A 22,260-nucleotide genomic window follows, 5' to 3' on the forward strand; every position below is an offset into this window, starting at 1 on the left:
TGTTTATCCAGTTCTAGCATGCATGGCTTCCTTACTGGGCTCACCCTGTCTATTGGCCATTGGAGACATCATTCAGCAGTTCCTTCTATGATTTCATACCTGGATTCAAGTGTCCCTGTAAAGAAATATCCTCATGCAGCAAAATCTAAGTGAGATTGAGAAGTATGGTCAAGTCCCTTATAGAAAGATTGTAACACTCCTCAACTCTCTACCCCATGGTTTGGACATTTCCTGATGATGTCCTTATATCTCTCCCATGCTTCATAGAGATTTTCTCCATAAAACATTCTGAAGTTAGAGATTTTTTCCCTAACATCAGCTTGTCGAGACATTGGGAGAAACCTCTCTATGAACTTGTTAGAGAGCTCCTCCCATGTGTGGATTGACCCAGGGGTGAGAGTTTTCATCCATGTTTTTGCCTTTAAGCCCAAGGAGTGAGGGAACAACCTCATTCTCATGCTTTCCTCTGTCACATCCTCAGCTTTAAAATTATCACAGATATCTTGGAATGTTGTGAGGTGTGTGTACGGATCTTCTGCAGGGAGTCCATTGAAGACCCATGCTTCCCTAATCATGTGAAACATGATAGGTTTTAGTTCAAAATTTGGTGCTACAGGAGGGAGGATTACTCCCCTGTTTGGTCTGTTCCTGAAAGGAGCAGCCAAAGTTCTGAAGTTTTGTTCAGGAGGAACCTCTTCATTATTATTATGATCAACCATGTTTTCAAGGATTTCTTCACTGAGGTTTCTTCTTCTTCTATGAAGTGTACGTTCTGGTTCAGGGTCGAAGAGAAACTCAGGTACTTCAATGGAGTGATCAGAGTTTGTTTCAAACTCTTCACTCAAAAACTATAAACACAAAGTATGTATGCACAACAGTTTAAGTGGCAAGTAAAAAGAAAAATAAGAGGTAAAGTTAGATATACAGAGTATGTACTGAAAACAGTAAATAAGAACAAGATTTAGTGTTTTTATCCCCGGCAACGGCGCCAAAAACTAGTTGGGTGGTTTGCTGATGGTGGGAAAATGTAAGTTCTGATAGGGGACGTTCCTCTGTTCTTGCAGAACACAGATTCGTTCCCTTAGTTCCAACCCAAGTGCGCAAGTGCACGCATCAAGTAATAAAGAGAGTATTAGTGCCTAAATTATCGTTCCCACGAGGATAGAGTCCTAATTATTGTCTTATACTGTTTTATAAAGAATGAAGATGAGAAGAAAAGTCAGTAAATGAACTGTCTGGTCAAACGTTCCCTACTGTCTTGACAACGTTCCTCAGGAACAGTAGGTTCAATCCAGTGACAAACAATTGCTCGCTGCGTTATGTATGTGATCATTCCTGTTTAGAAGAAGGTGAGATAATAATCATTGGGGTTTTATAAGTGCAAGATTAAATAAAGTAAAAACTACTAAAACAGAAATAACTATAATCAAGAGACAACAGGGTGGTGGCTAAAACAGTTTAACAGAAGGAACGGATTTACTGCTCCACTCTTAAAGGGATTGTTTTCTCTGCTCAAGACTTAGCACTTTTTGGTTTTGTCCCAATTTCTTGTTTGCCAACTCTGATTCCTCAGCTCATGGACTAGATGGCTCACAAGTTTCCATATTCCTATGGCTCCCTTGACTCCAACAGGTACTTAGAACAGAACCTTAAAATGGACGAGTTGGCCCCTTATTCCTAAGTGACCAGTAGTGTTTTTTCCATAACACTACCTTCCCCCAATGGCTAAGCTGTCTGAAATCCCTTCCTTATGGAAGTTCCTTTCTCAGTATGTGCCCAATTTCCATTGGTACACAATGAATATAGCTTACTTAGCCAAAGAAATACAAAAAGCTTCAGTTAAAAGTTTTGAAAACAGTTCTTTAAGGGTTTCACAGTTCACCCGTTCCACAGATAGTTCAGCTCATGGCTGATAGTTTAAACAAAATTATTCCCAACTGAAATCCCATAGACCCGAGATTCAATTAAGAGATAACGAATGGAACGAAGAGAAAAGCACTTATATTAATTGAAAAGACAGTTTACAAAAGAAACAGAAAATGGAGAAAGATGGGTTGATGCTCGTGAGGAGTCTTAAGGGTTGATACAGAGAACAGAGATGAGTTGTCACTTAACTATAGTTACAACTTAAAATAATAAGTTACTAACTACTACTACTAGGTGATCTCTTCCTTTCGGACTTCAAACCCTCCAGGATTCGATGGTGTTTTGTGTGGGGGTGGTCCTATTTATAGATGGAAGAGGAGTGGCAATGTTGTAAATCCTTTGGAGCTAGTTGCTTGACCGAGGGGGCGAGATGGTGGCAGCAGAGCGTGAAGATTGCGCAAATTGCTGGATGGAACAGGATTTGGTGATGATTAGCCGTTGTTTGCAGTCCTTGTTATGCTTTGCTTTCCTTTTCAGCCAATGAGAACTCTTGATTCTCTGCTCTTCACGTTTCCAGCTGCTCAGTTGGTGCACCGCCTCTGCTTTTAGAGGACTTTAACCTTATGTCACCTGCAAAGTGTACAGAGGCATTAAATGAGTGGAGCAGGTGCATTAAATGTGTCTCAGTCCGTTCCCCTTTTAATATATTTTAAAGGAATACGTTACCATCTGTTCCCCCGCTGTGTTTTTGTCACAAATGTGTAAAATAAGTGATTTTCATGCCGAAGTTGCTCATCAGATGAGGGAACGTGTGGTATTTTGCCATTAAAATGGGCTTAGATGGGAACAAATTTATGTCCCATCAACACACCTTGAAAGAGATTGAAATGTTGATCAAAGGAAAAAGTCAAGGTACTTCTGAAAAGAAAAGTTAAGTTGAAAAAGGAAACAGAAAAATGGTCTGCAAAAATACTGCAAAAATTCTGAAAAAGAAATGCAGCTCAAAAGAGAAAAGAAAGAAAACATCTGCAAACAAGGAAAGAAAAGAAAAAGGTTGTAAAAAAAGGGGGAAAAGAATCCCAAATTGATGAAATGTGGCAGAATTAAAAGACTGAGAAGAAAGTATTGTAAAAAATCTCAGTATTTCAGTCTTTCAAATTAATCAGCCTCTATCCAAAACATTCTTACCCCCAAGCCAAGCCAAGTTATAACCTATCAAAGACCTTTTGATCAGTTTTGCATGTCAAATGGGTTCCTCAATTTTAGGAATTTGAGAATATGATCAAGCCTATAAAATCACTACTACACTGATGGAATGAGTGTGAAACCTTCAAACACTAGAGTGATGAGAGTTACATATTTATCCAGTGAGGAACATTCAAGTTATGATCTTAATTTCTTGATAAAACTGAAAAGCATTGTTTAGAGTTTTTCAACGATGAAGTTATACATGCATAACAGTCTGATCTCTTAAGATATTTGTGTTCCATGTTTTCTCTCCACAGAATTCATCCTTGTTTCTATTTTGATCTAGTACATTGTTGAGGACAGCAACGTTCAAATCTGGGAATTGTTTGATATGCCTCCAGCATATATATGATTTTAAGCCAAAAAGAGAAAGAATCTTGATCAATCTTGAATAAAAAGGGCTATAATTATTATTAAATTGATAAATCTTAATCAGATATCTTGTCAGTGATTTTCTTATAATTTTGTAGGAAAACAGGACAAAAAGAAGCCAAAATTGGAAGTATGGGAAATCTTTAATTTATTCCAGATTGTATCAGAGAAAGATTGGACCCAGATATATAAAGAAGATTTGATCAAGATTTCTAAGCAATGCGCAAACTCTATAAATAGAGACTCAGACCTCAGAGACAAAGGATCTTGGAGGCTCACGTTGGAGATCAGGATTCTATCTTCTTCTTCTTTTTCTTTATTGTTTTCATAAATACTTTTTATTTGTTTAATTTGTTTAAGTCAGCTATGTCTGGCTAGTTTCTTTTTGTAGTTGGGATCACGGACCCAATGTGAATCCTTTATATTTTTTGTATTGATATTTTATAAGTTAATTAGTTTGTTTGTTTTATTCTACCTGTGTTACTTTTTCCATATCCTGTTTAGAATTGGCCACTCTAAATTATAGGGTTTTGAGGGTTAGAATTCACAATAGACATATTGAGGTTTTAATCTGGACAAGGGTAGAATAACAATTTGTGTATGATCTAGACATAGGCTTACATAAATTGCAGACTCATAATTCATTTGCTTAATGCTTAATTCAAGAGGGATTACAAAGACATTAGAATTCTGATTGGGTTAAAGGGTTGAAATCACTAAGACATTAGGGTTCAACTTTTTTATAGGAAAATAATGAATTGTCTGAACAAACAAATTAATTAAATTATAAAATACAATATAGGAATATAAGGGAGGATCGGAGGTGTAGTGCATCCTAGCTACATCCTTTTTATAAATTTTTCATCAATATTTTCTCGCGGTCTTGATTTTTTCTTGCTATGCGTTGGAAATTAATTGTTTTTAATTTTCTGTTTTTTAATTATTTTTATTTTAAATTATGTTTTTAAATTACTTTCACAAATCAAACCAAATTTTCTCTTCCAACTTAAGGGGAATAGTTAAACTCGTACTTGGTGCATTAATCCTCGTGGGAGCGATACTTTACTTATCACTTTATTACTTGAAACAAACGGTATACTTGCCGATTTCGCAACACCCCACCTATTTAATATTTGTAAAGTGAAATATAGACACACAATTTATCATTAAATTATTTGAATGAAGACTTTTTTTGATACACAGCATAATGATTGAAGAATATTTAATCGGAACAATTTTGGATAGTCATTCTAATATTATACTCAAATTGGCGATAACAAACTCACTTTGATTGTAACTCAAATTCTACGTAAGTAACAATTTCAATATGTTTGAAAATATTTGTAGCATTGCTCAATTTATAAAGCAGTATGGTTTCATCACAAAGTATTTCAATCATTTGTATCTCAGTCATGATCCTGCCATATCTGCAATGTCTCTAAAACATACATAAACATCTTAAGTGTTTATGACTACAATTATTTCAAATAAACCAAAATTACATAAAAATTACAAATAAAAGAAAAAGTGGTTCATCTCCATCATCCTCTAAATTGTCAATTTGTACTGGTCCCCTAATACTGCTATTATTATTACCAAAAAGCTCTGGGATGGTTCATCTTTGGTCCCCCCTCTACTTTTTCTGATACTTTGCCTCTACCCTGCATGAAATAACCACTAGTTTACATATATGAGATCAAAATGGAAGAGACAGAGATGACCCACTAAAGGAATAAAATATTTCATTACCCACCTGGAGTGAGGTCAGGCACAAAGTGTTCTATGAAGCGTGTAGCTGCCTTATAATTCAAGGTAGTAGATGGTCATAGTGGAGCTTCACAAACGGAGAAGAACGCTCTCAAGACGGAAAGAACACAGGTAGCAAAGGAGAAGAAGGTCTCTGCTCGATGAGTTTGGGAATCCGATAGTTGCTGTTCTGTCGTTGAAGACGTTGAATCTTAGAAAAAAAAATACTATTTTTTTTTTAATTTTTAGACCAAAACGACGTAGTTTTACTTAGCCGGAGATAAGCTTATCTACAGCGGTTGTAGAAATGTTTTCCCTATATATATATATATATATATATATATATATATATATATATATATATATATATATATATATATAGGGAAAAACATTTCTCCGGCAACTTGAGAAAAGTTTATCTCCGGCCACCCCAAAACTACGTCGTTTTGTTTATTATTTCTTTATATTAATTGATTCACCTTTGAATGGTTATGTTCAGTGTTATCAAAACCGGACCGACCCGGCCGGGTCGGCCCAGAAACCGGTGACCCGGTCACTAAACCGGGCCGGTTTGTTTGTTGGATCGGACTTGTCACGGACCCTCTACGACCCGGTGTGAACCGGCCGGGTTTTAGGAAAACCGGTGAACCGGACGGGTCATGCGTATTAATTAAAAAAACAAAAAAAAACTCAATACGACGTCGTGTAATGAGAATCACATCTGATCAGTTCTTTTCTTGCTTTATTCTCGGTCTCAACTCTCAAACCCTCTCATCTCAACTCAAGTTTTCAACTTTCAAGCACTTCTTCGCCTCAAATCTCAAAGCCCCTTCGTTGCTTCTGTGGGTGTTGGAGATAGAAGATCAAGGAGGGTAACTTAGATCAACTCAAAGGTAAATGCTTTTCAACTTTCTGAACCTTTGGACAGTTCATATTTGGATTGCTTTATCTTTTATTTGCTTCGATTCGATCATACAAGTTGCAATGGGTTGTGATAAGAAGGTGGGAATTCAATTTGCAATTGAACGGGGGTATACAACATTTAAGCTTGTTAAGAAATTATGGTTGCATTGAATGTTGCTATTTTTATTTTATTTTTTTTGAAGTTGAATTTAGTGTCTGTGATGAAATGGGTAGCTTGGGATTTGAAAACTTTTGTGGTGTCAAGCTAATGGTTTTGTACTATTTATGCAGATACCTCCAAGAAAAAGTGCAGCTTCTTACAGGTTTGTGATTGACTTCAAATTATAGATCCTTAATTTATTTCACAATTTATAAATTAATTTACATAAACAGAATGAAGCTTATTTGCACAAACTAGCTTGGTCTTTATTGACAAAACTAATAGATTTATGGGTACGGGTTTTAGTTGGCAAATATGGAAGGAAGAAAGATATTAGAAGAGAGATTTCTGTGAAGCATTACGATTCCCCATTGTGGAAGGCTTTAGGTAAAGTTTGGGAAGAGTTCTTAAAGGGTTTAAGATGGGAACCTTTGAATGGTGAATCAATCAAGTTTTGGAGGGATAATTGGTTAGGCTTGGAGCATAATCTTGAATCAGTTTCTAAGTTTCCTTTGGAGGAGGTAGAAGATGAGCAGAGTAATGCATCTTGTGCCATAATGATTAACGGGGATTGGAATATTTCTTATTGTTTCCTCTATTACATCTTCAATATTCATTCCAACATTCTTATTGTTTCCTTGTTCTTCAATTTCCTTATGATTTGACTCAAGAAGTATTCCTAATAACTAATAAGTCATTCTTTGCAGCTTCACCAGCCTTTAGTGCTTTCTCTCTCTTGTTAATTATATCCTTAAGAGAAACTTTTACATCTCTGTAAATTTTCTTCATCCTCCGTTGGATAGTATTAGGTAGAAACCTACAAATAATCATAAATTTCATGATACGAAGGGAATGCTCATTCAAATATTTACTTCTAGATCTAGTGGTTGTTCTGTCAACGGTAAACATAGTTTGGTTTTCCATCTGCTAGTGTTTTACTTTTGCAAGTGGCAATTCAGACCCTGCATCTCATCTTCCCATCACAATATTTCCTAAATAAGTGGACATTGTATATGAGACAAAGATTCTTATTCTGTACGAAAAATGTAATTTAAATGAATGAAATTTTTTCCTATTCATGTTGCTATTTAGAGACCGCAAATTCATATCACCATAATTCGTAAATTGCTTGTTGTTAAAACAAATTTATTTGATTCTTAATGAAAAATATTATTTGCTAAATGTTGTTTCCTGTCTGAAATATGGTAAGTTTAGATCAGTTAAACAAAACTCCTTTAACAAAACAAGAAAGAGTGCAGCTTCTTACAGGTTTGTGATTCTTCATATTATTTGTTCACAATTTTATTTTCAAACAGACTATTGTATATAGAGTTTTTTTATATGTGTGTGTGTTGGTGCTGGTTCATTAACCTGTTGAATTTTTATTTGAATTTGGTTTGATTTATATCTAGATATGTCATCTACTGAACCTGAAGCACCAGTCTCACAAGAAATTTCATCTCAACAATCATCTCAAAGAAATCAACACAAGGGAAAAACTGATCCAAGTTGGGCACACTGTAAACAACGTGTTGAAGAGAATGGAAAAACTGTTCTAATATGTCTTTATTGTGATAAGATAATCAGGGGAGGCGGCATCAATCGACTGAAGATTCACTTGGCAGGAGAAAAAGGGCAAGTTGAACAATGCAAGAAGGTTCCAGCAGATATTCGTTTTCAAATGAAGCAAAATATTGATGAGGGCATGAACAAAAAAAAAGAAAAGTTCAAGAGGAATATGAAGATAGTAATCCATTAGATGAAGATCAAGTGAGAGTAGTTGATGAAGTGCCACAAAATCCATCAAGAAAAGCACCTTCTACATCTCAAAAGGGGAAGAGTATTAATCCTTTAGGTTCTTATTTTATGCCTAGAACAACTCATGGAGCTCAACCTGGCATAAAAAGTGTGTTGCAAAGTAAAGAAGTAATGGAGAAGTGTGACCTTGCAATTTCCAAATGGATGATTGATGCTGGTGTGCCATTTAATGCTGTTAATTCATCATATTACCAGCCAATGATTGATGCTATTTGTAGCATGGGTTCAGGGTATAAAGGTCCAAATTTTTATAGAGTTCGTGGTCATTTGTTAAATAAGTGGGTTGGAGAAGTCAATAAACTTGTTGAGAGTTATCGCACTGTTTGGAAGCAAACAGGATGCACTATTATGGCAGATGGGTGGACTGATCGTTGTAGGAGAACTCTTATCAATTTTCTAGTTTACTGCCCAAAAGGAACTATTTTTCTCAAGTCGGTTGATGCTTCTAATGCTTCTAAAACTGCAGATTTATTGTATAAGCTTTTTAGAGATGTAGTGTTGCATGTTGGCCCTGAAAATGTTGTTCAGATTGTGACTGATAATGCTGCAAATTATGTTGCTGCTGGAAGGTTATTGGAGGCTGAGTTTCCTAAGATTTTTTGGTCTCCTTGTGCTGCTCATTGTATGAATTTGATGTTACATGACATTGGGAAGCTAGAGGAAGTAAGTGTTGTTGTGTCTCATGCTGCCACAATTACCAAATACATATATAACCATTGTCATCCATTGCATTTGATGAGAAAATATACAAGTGGAAGGGAAATTCTTCGTCCAGCTCCTACTCGTTTTGCCACTAATTTTATTGCATTACAAAGCATATTGGCTCAAAAAGATGCATTAAGGGCTATGGTAACTTCTAGAGATTGGACAAGCTCAACTTATTCTAAGGAGGCCAAGGCAAAAAAATTTGTGGAACAAGTTTTAGATTCTAATTTTTGGAAACAATGTGCTGAGATTGTGAAGCTTACTGAGCCACTTATTCGTGTGTTACGTATTGTTGACAGTGAAAACAAACCTGCATTGGGTTTTCTTTATCAAGCTATATTTAAAGCTAGAGAGGAGATGATAAAGAGATTTCAAAGAAACAAGAAGAAGGTGGAACCTTACTTGAAAATCTTAGATCGTCGTTGGGATTCACAGCTTCGCAAAAATCTTCATGCTGCTGGTTATTGGTTGAATCCAGGTTGTCGTTACAATGATGAAGAATTTGAAAAACATAAGTTCACAACATCAGGCCTTTTGGATGTCATTGAGAAATATGCTTATGGGGATCCTGATTTAAATTCTAAGTTGACAAGTGAGATGAGAATATTCAAAAATGCTGAGTTAGATTTTGGAAGGCCATCTGCTACACGCGAACGAAATACCGTGATGCCAGGTAAAATTTATCATTGATATCTTCTTTTTTATGAGGATTAATTCTTATTAATGCTGAATAATATTAATACTAATTTATTTTATCACATGCAATATTCTAGATCAATGGTGGGAATCTTATGGATGTGGTGCACCAAATTTGCAAAAATTGGCTATTCGTGTTTTAAGTCAAACATGTAGTGCTTCGGGTTGTGAACGCAATTGGAGTGCATTTGAACATATTCATTCGAATAAGAGAAATAGATTAGAGCACCAAAAGCTTAATGATCTTGTCTATGTCCATTACAACTTGAGGCTGGCACAAAGGTATTATTTAGTATTTACTTTTTTTTATATAATTATTTCTCCAAGTATTTCTAATGTTGAAAATTGAACAAATTTTTTTTTGTATGCATAGGAATCGATTGAAGAATCAAAACTATGATCCAATAAATTTTGAAACATTTGAGGACCATTCTAATTGGGTACTAGAGGATTCACCACCATACTTAACAGCTGAAGAAATGGAAACCTTACGGAATGAGCTTGCAAATATGTCCATTCAACCAACTCTAGATGATAATGGTGTGTTTACTTATTGTTCTATGATTATTTGATTGTTTGATTACTTCATGTTAATAACTAACTTACATGAAAAAATAATATTTGTTTTAGATCAATTAAATTTGGATGATAATGATGAAGATGAGGCACAAGACAACACCATGGAAAATGAAAATCAAACTGAAGGCAATGTTGGTCAAGCTTTGGATTTATTTGATGAAGGAGGAGAGGATGAATTAATTGACACAACTTTGCCTCCGTGGGCATAATTATATGTTTTTGTACTAGTAATTTGATTTGTTTGTTTTCTCTTGATATCGACAAGAGTTATTGTTCTAAACTTGTGATAGATATTAAGTGTTTAAGAACTAGACAAATATTATATATTTGTTTTATCTTTTGTTGGACAATAGTATATGATTTATTGCTTTTTAAATTAGAATATTTGAAATTAGTATTTTTTTTTACATGTATTTGAGTATAAATTACAGGTTTGCATATACTTACCGGGTCATGCGGTTGAACCAGTGACCCACTGGTTGACCCAGTGACCCAGTACCTCGACCGGGTCGATGACCGGGTCGAGTTTAATAACATTGGTTATGATTCATTTTTTCTCTCTCTTCCTTTATCACCATTGATCCATCTTTGTACGATTATGATTTAGTAGCCGGAGATAACTTTATCTCCGGCAGCTTGAGAAACGATAAGCCTATATATATATATATATATATATATATATATATATATATATATATATATATATATATATATATATATATATATACGTGCTAGGATCCTTTGATACTGGCATTAAACTTTAAAATTTGACATCAATTCCTAAACGTTAATTTTTGCCAATCAACAGTTATTATTTATTAGAAATCAATAATTAATTAACGGATGTACAATGACCGGATCTAAGATTTGGTGTGGTAAAAATTTTATATATCTATATATCTATATATATTTACTTACTTAAAAAATGTATGAAAGATTCTTAAGTAATGGTGAAGGGAGGAATAAATTAAGGGAAAATATATTCTCATGTTATTGAAGAGTGTTTTTCTCTCCTACACATACATCGATTTTCGTGTTGTTATTATTATTTTTTATAAGTAGATGGATCCCACACATGATCATTTCTATAACATGAGAGAGTTTATTTCCTATTGCATAAGATTAATAAATCCCATAAATTAATAGAGGAGACCGTTCTCTCTAATTTATAAAGAGTAATTCTTTTTTTATGTTGTATAAGAGAAGTATTATCTCCTATCCAAACAATAAATATGAGAGACAAAAAAGTTGAAGGCGAAAAAAAAAAATCTTGTGGGATCCATTTAAAAAATGTGAGTATAAGAGATAGTATATTTTTAAGAAAAGTATTTCTCATTTATAAAAGCTTTAAGATTTAAATATTATTACTTTTTATTATATATTTAGTGATTGCGTCGGTTAAAATTTATAGAAGCTATTATTTTTAATATTTTTTATATAAACAGTTATAATTAGTGTGTGTGTATATTAATATATATATATATATATATATATATATATATAATTTTGTCGTCCTTAATAAAAAGTTTTTTACTTGATATATTAATTTTGTGGCGCATGGATGCTCTTCAACACATCGTTCATCGTTGCACTGCTTTGGTGAGAACCGTTCGTTCAGTCTTTGCTTCGAGAAGATTCAGATGGCTGCGCATATTCCGAGATTCAATTTCCACATGTGGCGTTGGCAGGCATTACGTGTTCTTCTTACTGTTTTGGCTGCTGACTTTATGAGAATAGCTCCCATCATCCACATTGACATTTTTACGTATTAGGCTTAGTTTGTGCTTTCTCTTTACCAAAAAAAAAATGAAAATTCATAATAAATGAATTTCAACATGAATTCTTTATATTTAAACTAGAGATATATAACCTATACAAAGGTAGAAACTTTATGGGTAATGTTTTTTTCTTTTAACATCACACAAGTAATTTTTCTACAGACATATAAAAGTGAAGTCTATGGATTATTTTATTTTTCTTTTATTTTAAAAATAGTGACCCAACAATTAATTGTCTCTATGACATGACTTAAAATTTTTTCTACAACATAATATTTGTTTTTTTCCAAATTTTATATATAACTTGTCGTTGCTTTCTCCTTACCATGTGTACTTTTTCTCAAGAAACAAGGATTTATATAGTTGATTTAATTATTTTGATATTTTTTCTTAAATGAATATTTAAAATAAAATGAATCGATAAGTGAGTATTTATGTTGATATTCAAAAATTCTAAATTAGTCGATTTTAAATTTAAATAACAAATAGTAAAAACAAGTACATTCGAGAGTGTTGAAGTTGGTTTATTGCATGAATAGTTTATATTTTTATAATATATTTTTAACACATAATACAAGAACTTATTAGATTCGAAGAATGGACAATGTACAAACCCACTTATCTATATTAAAATATTTCACAATATTTATTATGAATATTATTAACAAAGATTAAATATTTGATATATATGCTCAAAAGGTTACGCTGTAGGGTGGAGTTAGATGAGTGATTTTATATTTTTAATTATATTTCGAACACACTAAATAATGTAGTGTAAAATTTTCAATTTTAATTATTTTCTTAATTTTATTTTTAAACTTAGTAAGGTTTTTAATTTTATTGTCATTTGTCGACGATATGTTCAAATTAGTTTGAGGAGCAACGGTAGATCTAGAAAATTTTGTGAAGGGGGAAAAATTGCACGAGTAATATTACTTGTAAATTACAATTATATATAAGTTGGGTTTTCGTTTTATCCTTTAACATAACACAACAAACTTTCCTACTCTGACAACATTTTGTGGGGCCCACACTTTTTAAAACAAAAAAATAAATAAAAAATCAAGGCACGCAAAATGAATCTCTATAACATTACACAATCATTTTTCCTTCAACATAACTCTTATAAAACCCATATAAGTTTTAATGCCGTAAGAATTTTATGTAAGTAGTGAGCGTTGTTTTGAAAAATTAATATCTCACTTATTTCTTAACCAATTAGATTGTGTCTGAGGTATCAAATTAAAGCTTAAGATGTCTATTTTCTTATCCTAAAATATGAGAATTTTATGAGTTCACATTTCTACCCAGAAACAGAAAGAATGAGCGCTGTTCATAGTTGCCCTGTGTTGACAACAATTAACACAGAGCTTATAAAATTCATAACTCCTTCATTACTCAATGAAACGGGACGATTCTTGTATCAAATTAAAGCCTTAGATATCTAGTATTTTTCATAAAAATTATAGAATAAAATGGATAGTAAAATGTTCCACAATTTAGAAATGGTCTGCGACCCTATTTTCGTGATGATATGTTTAAGCCAATTACTTACGGCAGACATATCTTGAGCTGTACTTATCATAATAGGGCTTAAGCTATATAGTTGGAAAGCTCATAACGTCTAGATTATGATGGTAAAATATCAAAATTTTAGAAGAACAATTTAAGTATAGTAAGTTTATGGCAAGTAAGGAAACTAAGGGCAATCTACTGAAATGGATTAATTACCTATTATGTAAGATTTGTGTGGATTAACGAGATAGTTATTATGACTTGTTTGGATGGCTTGGATATGCATATTAATATGAAAGTTAATATGGAAATTACTTTAATTGAAGATTTTAAAGTATGTCAGACATAATATAATTGCTTCAAATACAAGAAACATGCTTATACTGGTTGTTAGTATGAATGTATACGTTGTAAGTTAAGAATTAAGTGAGCCAATGTGAGTCTTATTAGGTGACTTTGGTGAAGCAAGTGAGCTTGGTATTTCTTGTGTCTAAGCAAATTGGAAAAGAAAACAGGAGTACACGTAAGCTCTATGTTTAAGGAGTTCTTTCCTATCTATATGCTCCACCATGGTTAGTGGACTAAGGATGGTATTGTATGATTATTTTTTGATACTTGGTATAGATGCATTAATATAGAGCTATATGATAACAATATATGTTTTGTTCTGATGAGATTACTGTGATGATTCTTGGCCAATGAATTTATGCACACTAATTTCTATTTGGGGTCCTCCCTTGGATTGACTGTTTACACCTCTATTATGTGTTGAGTTCTGCTTGGGGTCCACCCTTAGGAACACGTGCATTGAAATTCGCTTGGGGTCCTCCCTTGGGAATGACTGCATACATCTTTGATATGATATGTGAATATGCTTAGTTCTGTTATGATATTTGTTTATATAACGCTTTGTATACTCTGTATTTGACTTTCATGCAGGAGTGGGCCCAGAGTATGGAGATTACTCTATAAACCTGGAGTTTACTGAGATTCGTTATCTCACCCCGTTTGAGGACATCATTTCAGGTGTGCAGATAGCCGGTGAGACCTCACGGGGCAAGGATAGAACCCGTGGCTAGAGGTGTCATAGTGGATATGTGTGTTTTAGATGATTCATCATCACTAGGTAGAGACACGATCTTGTGTAGCATTAGGTTGCCATTATTTTGGAGGACATGTATTTATTGCTTATTTGTGTTCTATTCATTTTGGGGTCATGATGTCTGATCCATTATACTGTATATGGTCTGTATATATTTGGTACATGTTTTCAGCTTTGATGCATGTACATTTGTGTATTCAAACATGTTATATGACGATGTAGTATTCAGATATGTGCATGTACTGAGATATGTATGTTGTTAGACATAGTGGCATGAAGCCAATTATGCATGTGCTCATGGATGGGTATTAGGTTTGTTGTTGGACAATATATGATTATATGATATGTCTAAGATGATATGTTTATCAGGTATGGATTATGAGGGTGAGATTTAATCCCTATTTGTTCGATTTACAGCCGTTACGCTGTTTGATTTTAGACTCTGTTTGGATTGACACTTGTTTGTCATATTTGGATGGTCAAGGGCCATTGCTTATGGTAACTAAGAAAATATGAATACTTAGAAAAGGAATTATGATTAATAAGAAACATGGGACGTAAAGCTATATATCATGCGAAACAAAATAAAAAAATGGAAAAAAGTTAGCTCATATCTTCAGAAGTTAATGCAAGATTATAAGTTAAGTCTTCCGCTGATGCATGTTTTAGTATCATGTATATGTTAATTGAACCGCCTCGAGACTGGAATGTGACAATTGCCCTAATTGGAACCATGATTGAAGAATCAGAATTTGAAGCAAATCAAGAAGATCCAAAGGTCAACCAATCGCATTCAGAGAATGAGTACTATGTTATTGTTGTTCCAACCATGAAAACAATGTTAGTCCATCCACATTTTGAATATGAGATCATCATCGTGCTCCATAAGCATACCCCTACCAAGCTACGATATGGTATAGTGTTGTTAGGAGTTCCACATTGATTATATAGACAATTAGTGTGTGATTTATAAAGCCTTGAGCATTTTCACCTTTTGAGCTAGCTTTTGGAGTGGTGATTTCATGGATCCCATGGACTCCTAACAGATGCGAAGCATCGAATCAATTGCTATACAACTATAACATCTTTTGCCTTACACTACAAGAAAAAACTTTATTAGTGACGAAATTTTATGAAATTTTGTCACAAATTCCTACGTCGCAAGTAAATTTTGCCATAAATTCTTGTGTTGCAAGTTTATTTGTAACGAAATTTGATTATTTGTGTCAAAAATTGTCATTTGTGACAAAAAATGTGACAAAATTTATGACAATTTTTGTCACAAATAAACTTTTTTCTTGTAGTGTTGGGTGGCACGTGCGACGCAAAGGTGCAACAACAATTGTTCCAAACATTGGTTATCTATATTTTATTAGCTTAGAGCTTCAATTTGGCATGAATTCTCCTATTTATAGTACAGTAGCTTGTGTCCTGTGTTATCTGTATTTTTTTCACCTTCAAACGTCATTCTTGGGAACCTTCAGAATTTCTACCATTGTAGTGACAAATATAATAAATGAACTCATTGTGAAGGATTGATAAATGGGTAAAAAAATTGGAGAGAATTTAATAAGTGAAGGAAGATAATAGTATAGAAGTATGAGTGAGAGAAAGGAATGGATGTGGGACTTAAATGATGGTGCAAATGCTGCCATGTGGCAGTACGAATTGAAATTCACAATTTCACATTTTGAGTTATATATAACTCCCAATCTATTAAATGAATTTACCTATCAGATTTTGAATATATCATCTTTCATAAAAAGAAAAAAATCTAATAATTATTTTATATCTTCAAAAAATTATTTTGATAAAAAAATATTTAAAAATATGGTAACACTTTAATATTTGAATGATTAATTTAGTGATAAATTTTTGAGTAAATATTATTTTTGGTCCTCATCAAATTTCACGATGGCCGCTTTAGTCCCTAGCAAATAAAAAGGCTATTTGTGATCCTTAAAAAATTTAAAGTGGACCTATTTTAGTCTTTTTGAGGGACTAATATGGGTCCTTTTTGAATTTGTGAGAGACCACAATTTTAACTAAATGAATTCATTTTAAATTTTTTTTGAGACCACGAATAACCTTTTTATTTGCTAAGGACTAAAGTGAGTACCGTGAGATTTGCTGAGGACCAAAAAAGATATTTACTCTAAATTTTTTATAGAACCAATTTAGCGGTAATCAAATTTTTAAAGGATCAAATAAGAATTCAACTCTTAAATTATTGTGGTTTATATCATGCATTGTTATTTTTTAATATTTTCATTCAAGATTTTTTTGATTCACCCCTTAACTCCCAATCAAATCGTTCATTCAATAACTCGGTTGTTCCATCGGATTCACCTCCTATGTTATTCCGTTAAATGTTTGAGATTATCTGAAAAAAATGTTCCGCGCTACCAAAAAATTTGGTGCTCTTTTTTTTTCTCGTAAAAAAAATTACTCTTAAACTTAATTTTTTTTGAGTAAATATCATTTTTGGTCGTCAGCAAATTTCATGATGTCCGCTTTAGTCCCTAACAAATAAAAAAGCACATCGTAGTCCTTAAGAAATTTAAAATGGATCCATTTTATTCTTTTTAAGGACTAATATGGATCTTTTTTGAATTTATGAAGGACCATTATTTCAACTAAATAGGTCCATTTTGAATTTTGTAAAGACCACAATGGGCCTTTTTATTTACTAGGGATTAAAACGGGCATCGTAAAATTTTCTTAGGACCAAAAAAATATTTACTTTTTTTTATATTTTCATCTTAATTTTTATTATTATTATATTTTTTGGCAGGGAGCACAGCGCTCTGAGACTAGGAAAGAAACTTTTGAAATTGCTAGTTTTTGGACGAGAAGATTTTCTGTGGGACGGGATCATGGTGGTCCCTCCCAAAATTAGAAAAAAAGAAAGGACGGAGGGAAAAAAATCAAAAAGAAAGAGATAGAAATAAAAAAAAAATTCTATTTATAAAAAAAAATCACTAATTAAATAATAGACCTGGAGTATGTTAAATTTTTCGTATCTGGACACTGATTGATGTCAATTTCAGCATGTTATTGTGTGAATATCGACGTAAAGCTTAGATGCTGCATTTTCTGTTCAGTCTTATGAAATGTTCACATCCGACAATAAAAGCCGAAATGACAGTTCTTGCGCTGAATATGTAACCTATTTTCAGAACAGCATCTCACAAAAGTATTGACAAAAAAAGCAATTAATTTAGTTTAGATTATTTTATTAACTTATTTGTTCCCTTTGATAGTGGGAAACGAAGCAATGTGAAAATTGAGTTTTACTGGTGCTATTACGATAGAAACACGGCAATTAACTGATTGGGCTAATTGGATGGGGCTTAAAAGTACATAGCAGTGATACTTACACGAGACACGTGACTCGATACAATATGATATTCTGATACGTTAATTTTAAAAATATTAGATTTTGACACGTTAGGACACGTTTTGATATTAAATAAATTTTTAATTTATATAGTGTATATTATATTTAATATTCAATAATTTAACAAAAAAATGAAACTATACTTATAATATTCATCAATTTTGTAAAGAAACATAGGATATCCCAAATATTTATATTAAACTCAATAAAATAATAATCGTAATTCAACGAATCTAATAGTTGGAACTAAAAATTCAACGTAATGCAACATTTAATTTTTTTTTTGAATTTCTATAACGCGTGTTGGAGTGTCGGGGAGTGTCTGGAAGTGTCGGACACGACACATCAGAATTTTTGAAGTGTCGATGCTTCATAGCTTAAAAGAAGAGGTGCTTCTGTTTTTCTTCTTTCATAATTTGGGTGATTAAAATAAGAAGCACGTAGTAGCTCAGATAGTTTTAATATATATTTGTCAAATTATAGTTTAACTTGTGCTTTGCATCTTCGATGCCAAGAGGTTTTTGCCTAGTCACGCCCCTGCTTTTATTCACCTTTCCGTAAAGGTACGAGCAGGGTTGGCATGTAGTTTTGGTTATAAAGGAGCACAACGGAAGAAAGATTTAGGAAATACAAACTCTTCTGATTACCCAAAAAATTAAGTGTCTTTAAGACCCAAAACCTATAAATAATGTAAGGGAAAATGTTACATTGTTTAGAATATAAAGAGATTATTTAGTAGAGATACTGGGGTAGTCGCGGGTTGTACCTAACATTAGTCATATGTAACGTTTAACATCTGCACAAATCAAATGGAACGTTTCTGTTCTGTTATTTTTTATTTTACCTTTTTTTAATAAAATCAAAATATATTTCATTTTCACTAATTGCCTTATTATGATGTATTTTTTTTCCAAGATATTCCCACTCATTTGAACGAGACTAATCCTTTTTTCTATAAATCAAATTAGAGACTTTTTAGTCCCAAGAGTTTGTTTCTACTGCACTACTAAGCATGCCACCCTTGGAGGACAATACTTGTATATAACCTTACCTTTACATATTCTCAAAAAGATTATTTCATGGGTTCGATTCCGCAACTCTTCAATCCCAAACGAATAGATTTTTTTTAATAAATAAAAGGGCAATACCCCCACCCCAAATGAATAGATTTATCTCTATTTCAGACTCGCCGTCTTTAATTTATTTATATATTAGTTGTTTAGAATTAGTTACATTATCTTATTAGTTATTATCATAGGTGATCCGGATAAAATATAGGCTCATTAGAAGCCCAATGTCATACAAGGAAGCTCAATCCCATTAAGGATCCAGAGCAAAGTGCGATGGACAACATTGCGCACAAGACGCGATGCTCTCATCGCGCCGCAAGACAAGACGCGGTGCCCATATCGAGGATAAAACCGCCCTTAAGGAAGCTAACTTAAGACCCAAGGCAATCCTACTGCACCTTTATACCAATAAACAGAAGACAGCTCCAACTTGCCGCGACTCTACAAACTAGACATTAGAGAAGATAAGGCTACTCAGGTCCTAGCACTGACCTGCAGCCCAAGCCTGGCCACTCAGAGGTCAAGTCGTCTTGCTGAGGCGGCATCATAACCACTATATAAGCAAAAGGTACAACACCCAGGTACGATAATCTATTACATTAATAACATACAAACTATTGCCTCTGATACTGACTTAATCATCAGAGTATCTTCGCAGGTACCCCCATTCGGAGTCATCGCGTTACAACAAAAGACGGAGACGTAGAAAGATCCAACTCTGATTCGAGGCCCAAGATCAAGAACAACAATCCACATCTCAACCGTGTGTGATTAGACTCGATACATATTGGTCAGCCCATATTGTATTTGGTCTGATCAATAGAAATATTATTAGTTTTTAATTCAAATTAGGATTTTTTTTATTGTGTCAGAAATTGTAATGCTATTAATGCCATAAATTAATAATTGTAATTCGCCCAAGGAATAGATACTTAAGTCTCTGGTTTGGTTTCTAGCCATTATCCCACAAAAGAGATTAGTCACATTCACAAGAATTGAAACACTTTTAGGAAATCAAAATAAATAAATAAATAATAATTTATGTTGTTACATAGGTCAGCCAATATTTTCTTTTAAATAAATAACCTGAAATTTTTTTAGAGTTTGAATAACTTTTTTTTTTTGAGAAAAAAAAAAAACTAACTCTTTGGGACTAAGAGTTATGGAAGCTCAAAAAGCCCATCCGAAGTACTATTTCTCTTTATGCCAAGGCAAATCACCACATATGAAACTCTGAGAATTCCAAAACCTTCTGTCTCTCTGTGTGCATGTAACCATTGTCTCTGTGTATACCATTTTCATAACGTTCTCGATTCAATTATCTTTCTTTCATTAGTGTTTTTGGTTATTGAAAACCCCATTGAAAATTTCGTGTTTGCTACTTACGTTTTCCCATTAGTTAGGCCAGTAAGATGACCCTTTTACCAAATTGATCATTCTCTTTCTCTATCTTCCAATGATGGATTGGCATGACCCACTCCTTGCTCCCAGTTTGATTTAGATTCGTGGCTTCCACTACCAATTATGTCTCTCAGATTTTGTTCAAATCTGTGATTGCTTCAACCGTGACATCCACTCCCTAATCCGTCATACTGTCAGATCTATACACTTCCCCATCGCCGGTACCACGGATGACGCAAGCAGAGAGCCACCGCACCACAGAGAGTTGAGACCATTTTTTGTTTAATTTTTTATTTATTTAATTTGTATTAGAGGATTATAATATAAATATAATATAAAATTACTAATGAGTATTCATAATTTGAGCTGTTGTTTAGATGGTTGCTTATGAGAACGGTTTTTTTTCTCCTCAGTCACTTAGACAATTTTTTTATATTATAACTATGTATTACATGTAGTATAATACATAATATTAAAAATTAAAATGACACAACTTGTGTCTTTTAAAGAACAAACCCTTTTATCTACAAAAATAAAATAAAAAAGAACAAACCTTTTCCCCCATTTTTATATACGAGATAAGTTATTCTGCCTACTTTTATTTTGCTTACCTTTCTCAACACCGTTAGATTACAATTTCATCCCATGATAGAGATTTGTGAAATAAAATAAACTATTTTTCTCTTTCTTTCTCCTCACTGCCTCCCACATTCTTTCTCTCTACTTCCCTATCTTTCTATCAATTTACGTAATTTACAACCTGAATTTATATTTGAATCTAAATCCATGCAATGATTAATGGCATGATAGTTCTGTTGGATGAGTATAATTTTTAAAATTCTTTGAATCTGATATAATTTGAACACGACAGAAACCATAAAAATACAAAAAATATGAAAACCACGAATAATCTCTTCCTTTGAATTAATCCACGATTACAGTAATGTTTCTACTTTGCTGTTGAAGTTTGAAATCAAATCAACTTATCTCCTTCTTATATTGTTTTTCACCTTGAAGTGGGGAAAACATCTCTGTTTTCTCTATATTACGCCCAACAACAGGCTTACCTGGTTTCATAACATAGGGTATCTGGGTTTGTTTCCATTTCAATTTTTTATATAAATGCTCATAACAATGGCTGGGTTGGATGAATTGAGAAAAAAATTTGCACCTTTTTTTGATGTTGAAGCGCCACTGAAGAGAGAGAAAGGGAAGGAGAGAGAAAGAGTGAGAGGGAGTGGGAGAGAGAAAGGGGTAAAAGAGTTTATTTTATATTGTATATCTTCACTATTGGATGAGATTGTAATCTATCGGTAATTAAATGGGTATAAAAAATAAGGGTAGGTGTAAGAACCCGCACCGTTAATTAAGGAAGTTAATTAATTAATTATGTGAAATTAGAAAATAATTCCATAATTGACCCTAATATTTATGATAAGGCTTAAATAATATTGGTAAGTGTTTAATAATGCTGAAAGTTGCTTTTCTGACGAAAAGTGCAATTACCGATTCTGCTACTCGGTATAAATGCGTACCGGTGAAGTATCCCGAAAAATTATGAAAAGTGTGTATATGTCACTAGAATAATATATAGAACTTGTAAAACAAGTTTCAAGTTAAAATAATGAGAACTGGTGCCAGAACTGATACTGGCTATGGAAAAGTGCGTACCAGAAAGGTGCTGCAAAAAAAAATATATGATAAATCTTAGAAAAATGAGTAGGTTCAGAATCCTAAGTTTGGGATTAAAATACTAAGTGTAGCAATTAGCATTAATACAGTGCGATTAAGACTTAAGTGGCCTATATAAGGCCTTGGCACACACATCTAGGTCAGAAAATACAACTCTACGCGCCTCCATTTCTGATCCTTGGGCTCTTCATGCTGCCACCCTCTATTTT

General features: G+C 33.2%; 1 protein-coding gene and 1 non-coding gene across 2 annotated transcripts; both read left to right on the forward strand.

Moving 5' to 3' along the window:
* Positions 1–210: 210 nt before the first annotated feature.
* Positions 211–317, forward strand: LOC133293391 (small nucleolar RNA R71). Its single transcript, XR_009749052.1, has one exon. It is a non-coding gene; the product is annotated as a small nucleolar RNA R71 (small nucleolar RNA).
* A 7,907-nt stretch (positions 318–8,224) lies between these two features.
* Positions 8,225–10,302, forward strand: LOC133293390 (uncharacterized). The gene is made up of 4 exons (XM_061491961.1): positions 8,225–9,491; positions 9,592–9,796; positions 9,888–10,054; positions 10,145–10,302. The coding sequence occupies exons 1-4, from the start codon at positions 8,225–8,227 to the stop codon at positions 10,300–10,302; spliced, it is 1,797 nt and encodes a 598-aa protein (XP_061347945.1).
* The last annotated feature ends 11,958 nt before the right edge of the window (positions 10,303–22,260 follow it).

Source organism: Gastrolobium bilobum, unplaced genomic scaffold, assembly GCF_033153095.1.
Source record: "Gastrolobium bilobum isolate Gb01-03AN ecotype WA unplaced genomic scaffold, APGP_CSIRO_Gbil_v1 utg21282, whole genome shotgun sequence".
In the NCBI taxonomy this organism is placed as follows: Eukaryota; Viridiplantae; Streptophyta; class Magnoliopsida; order Fabales; family Fabaceae; genus Gastrolobium; species Gastrolobium bilobum.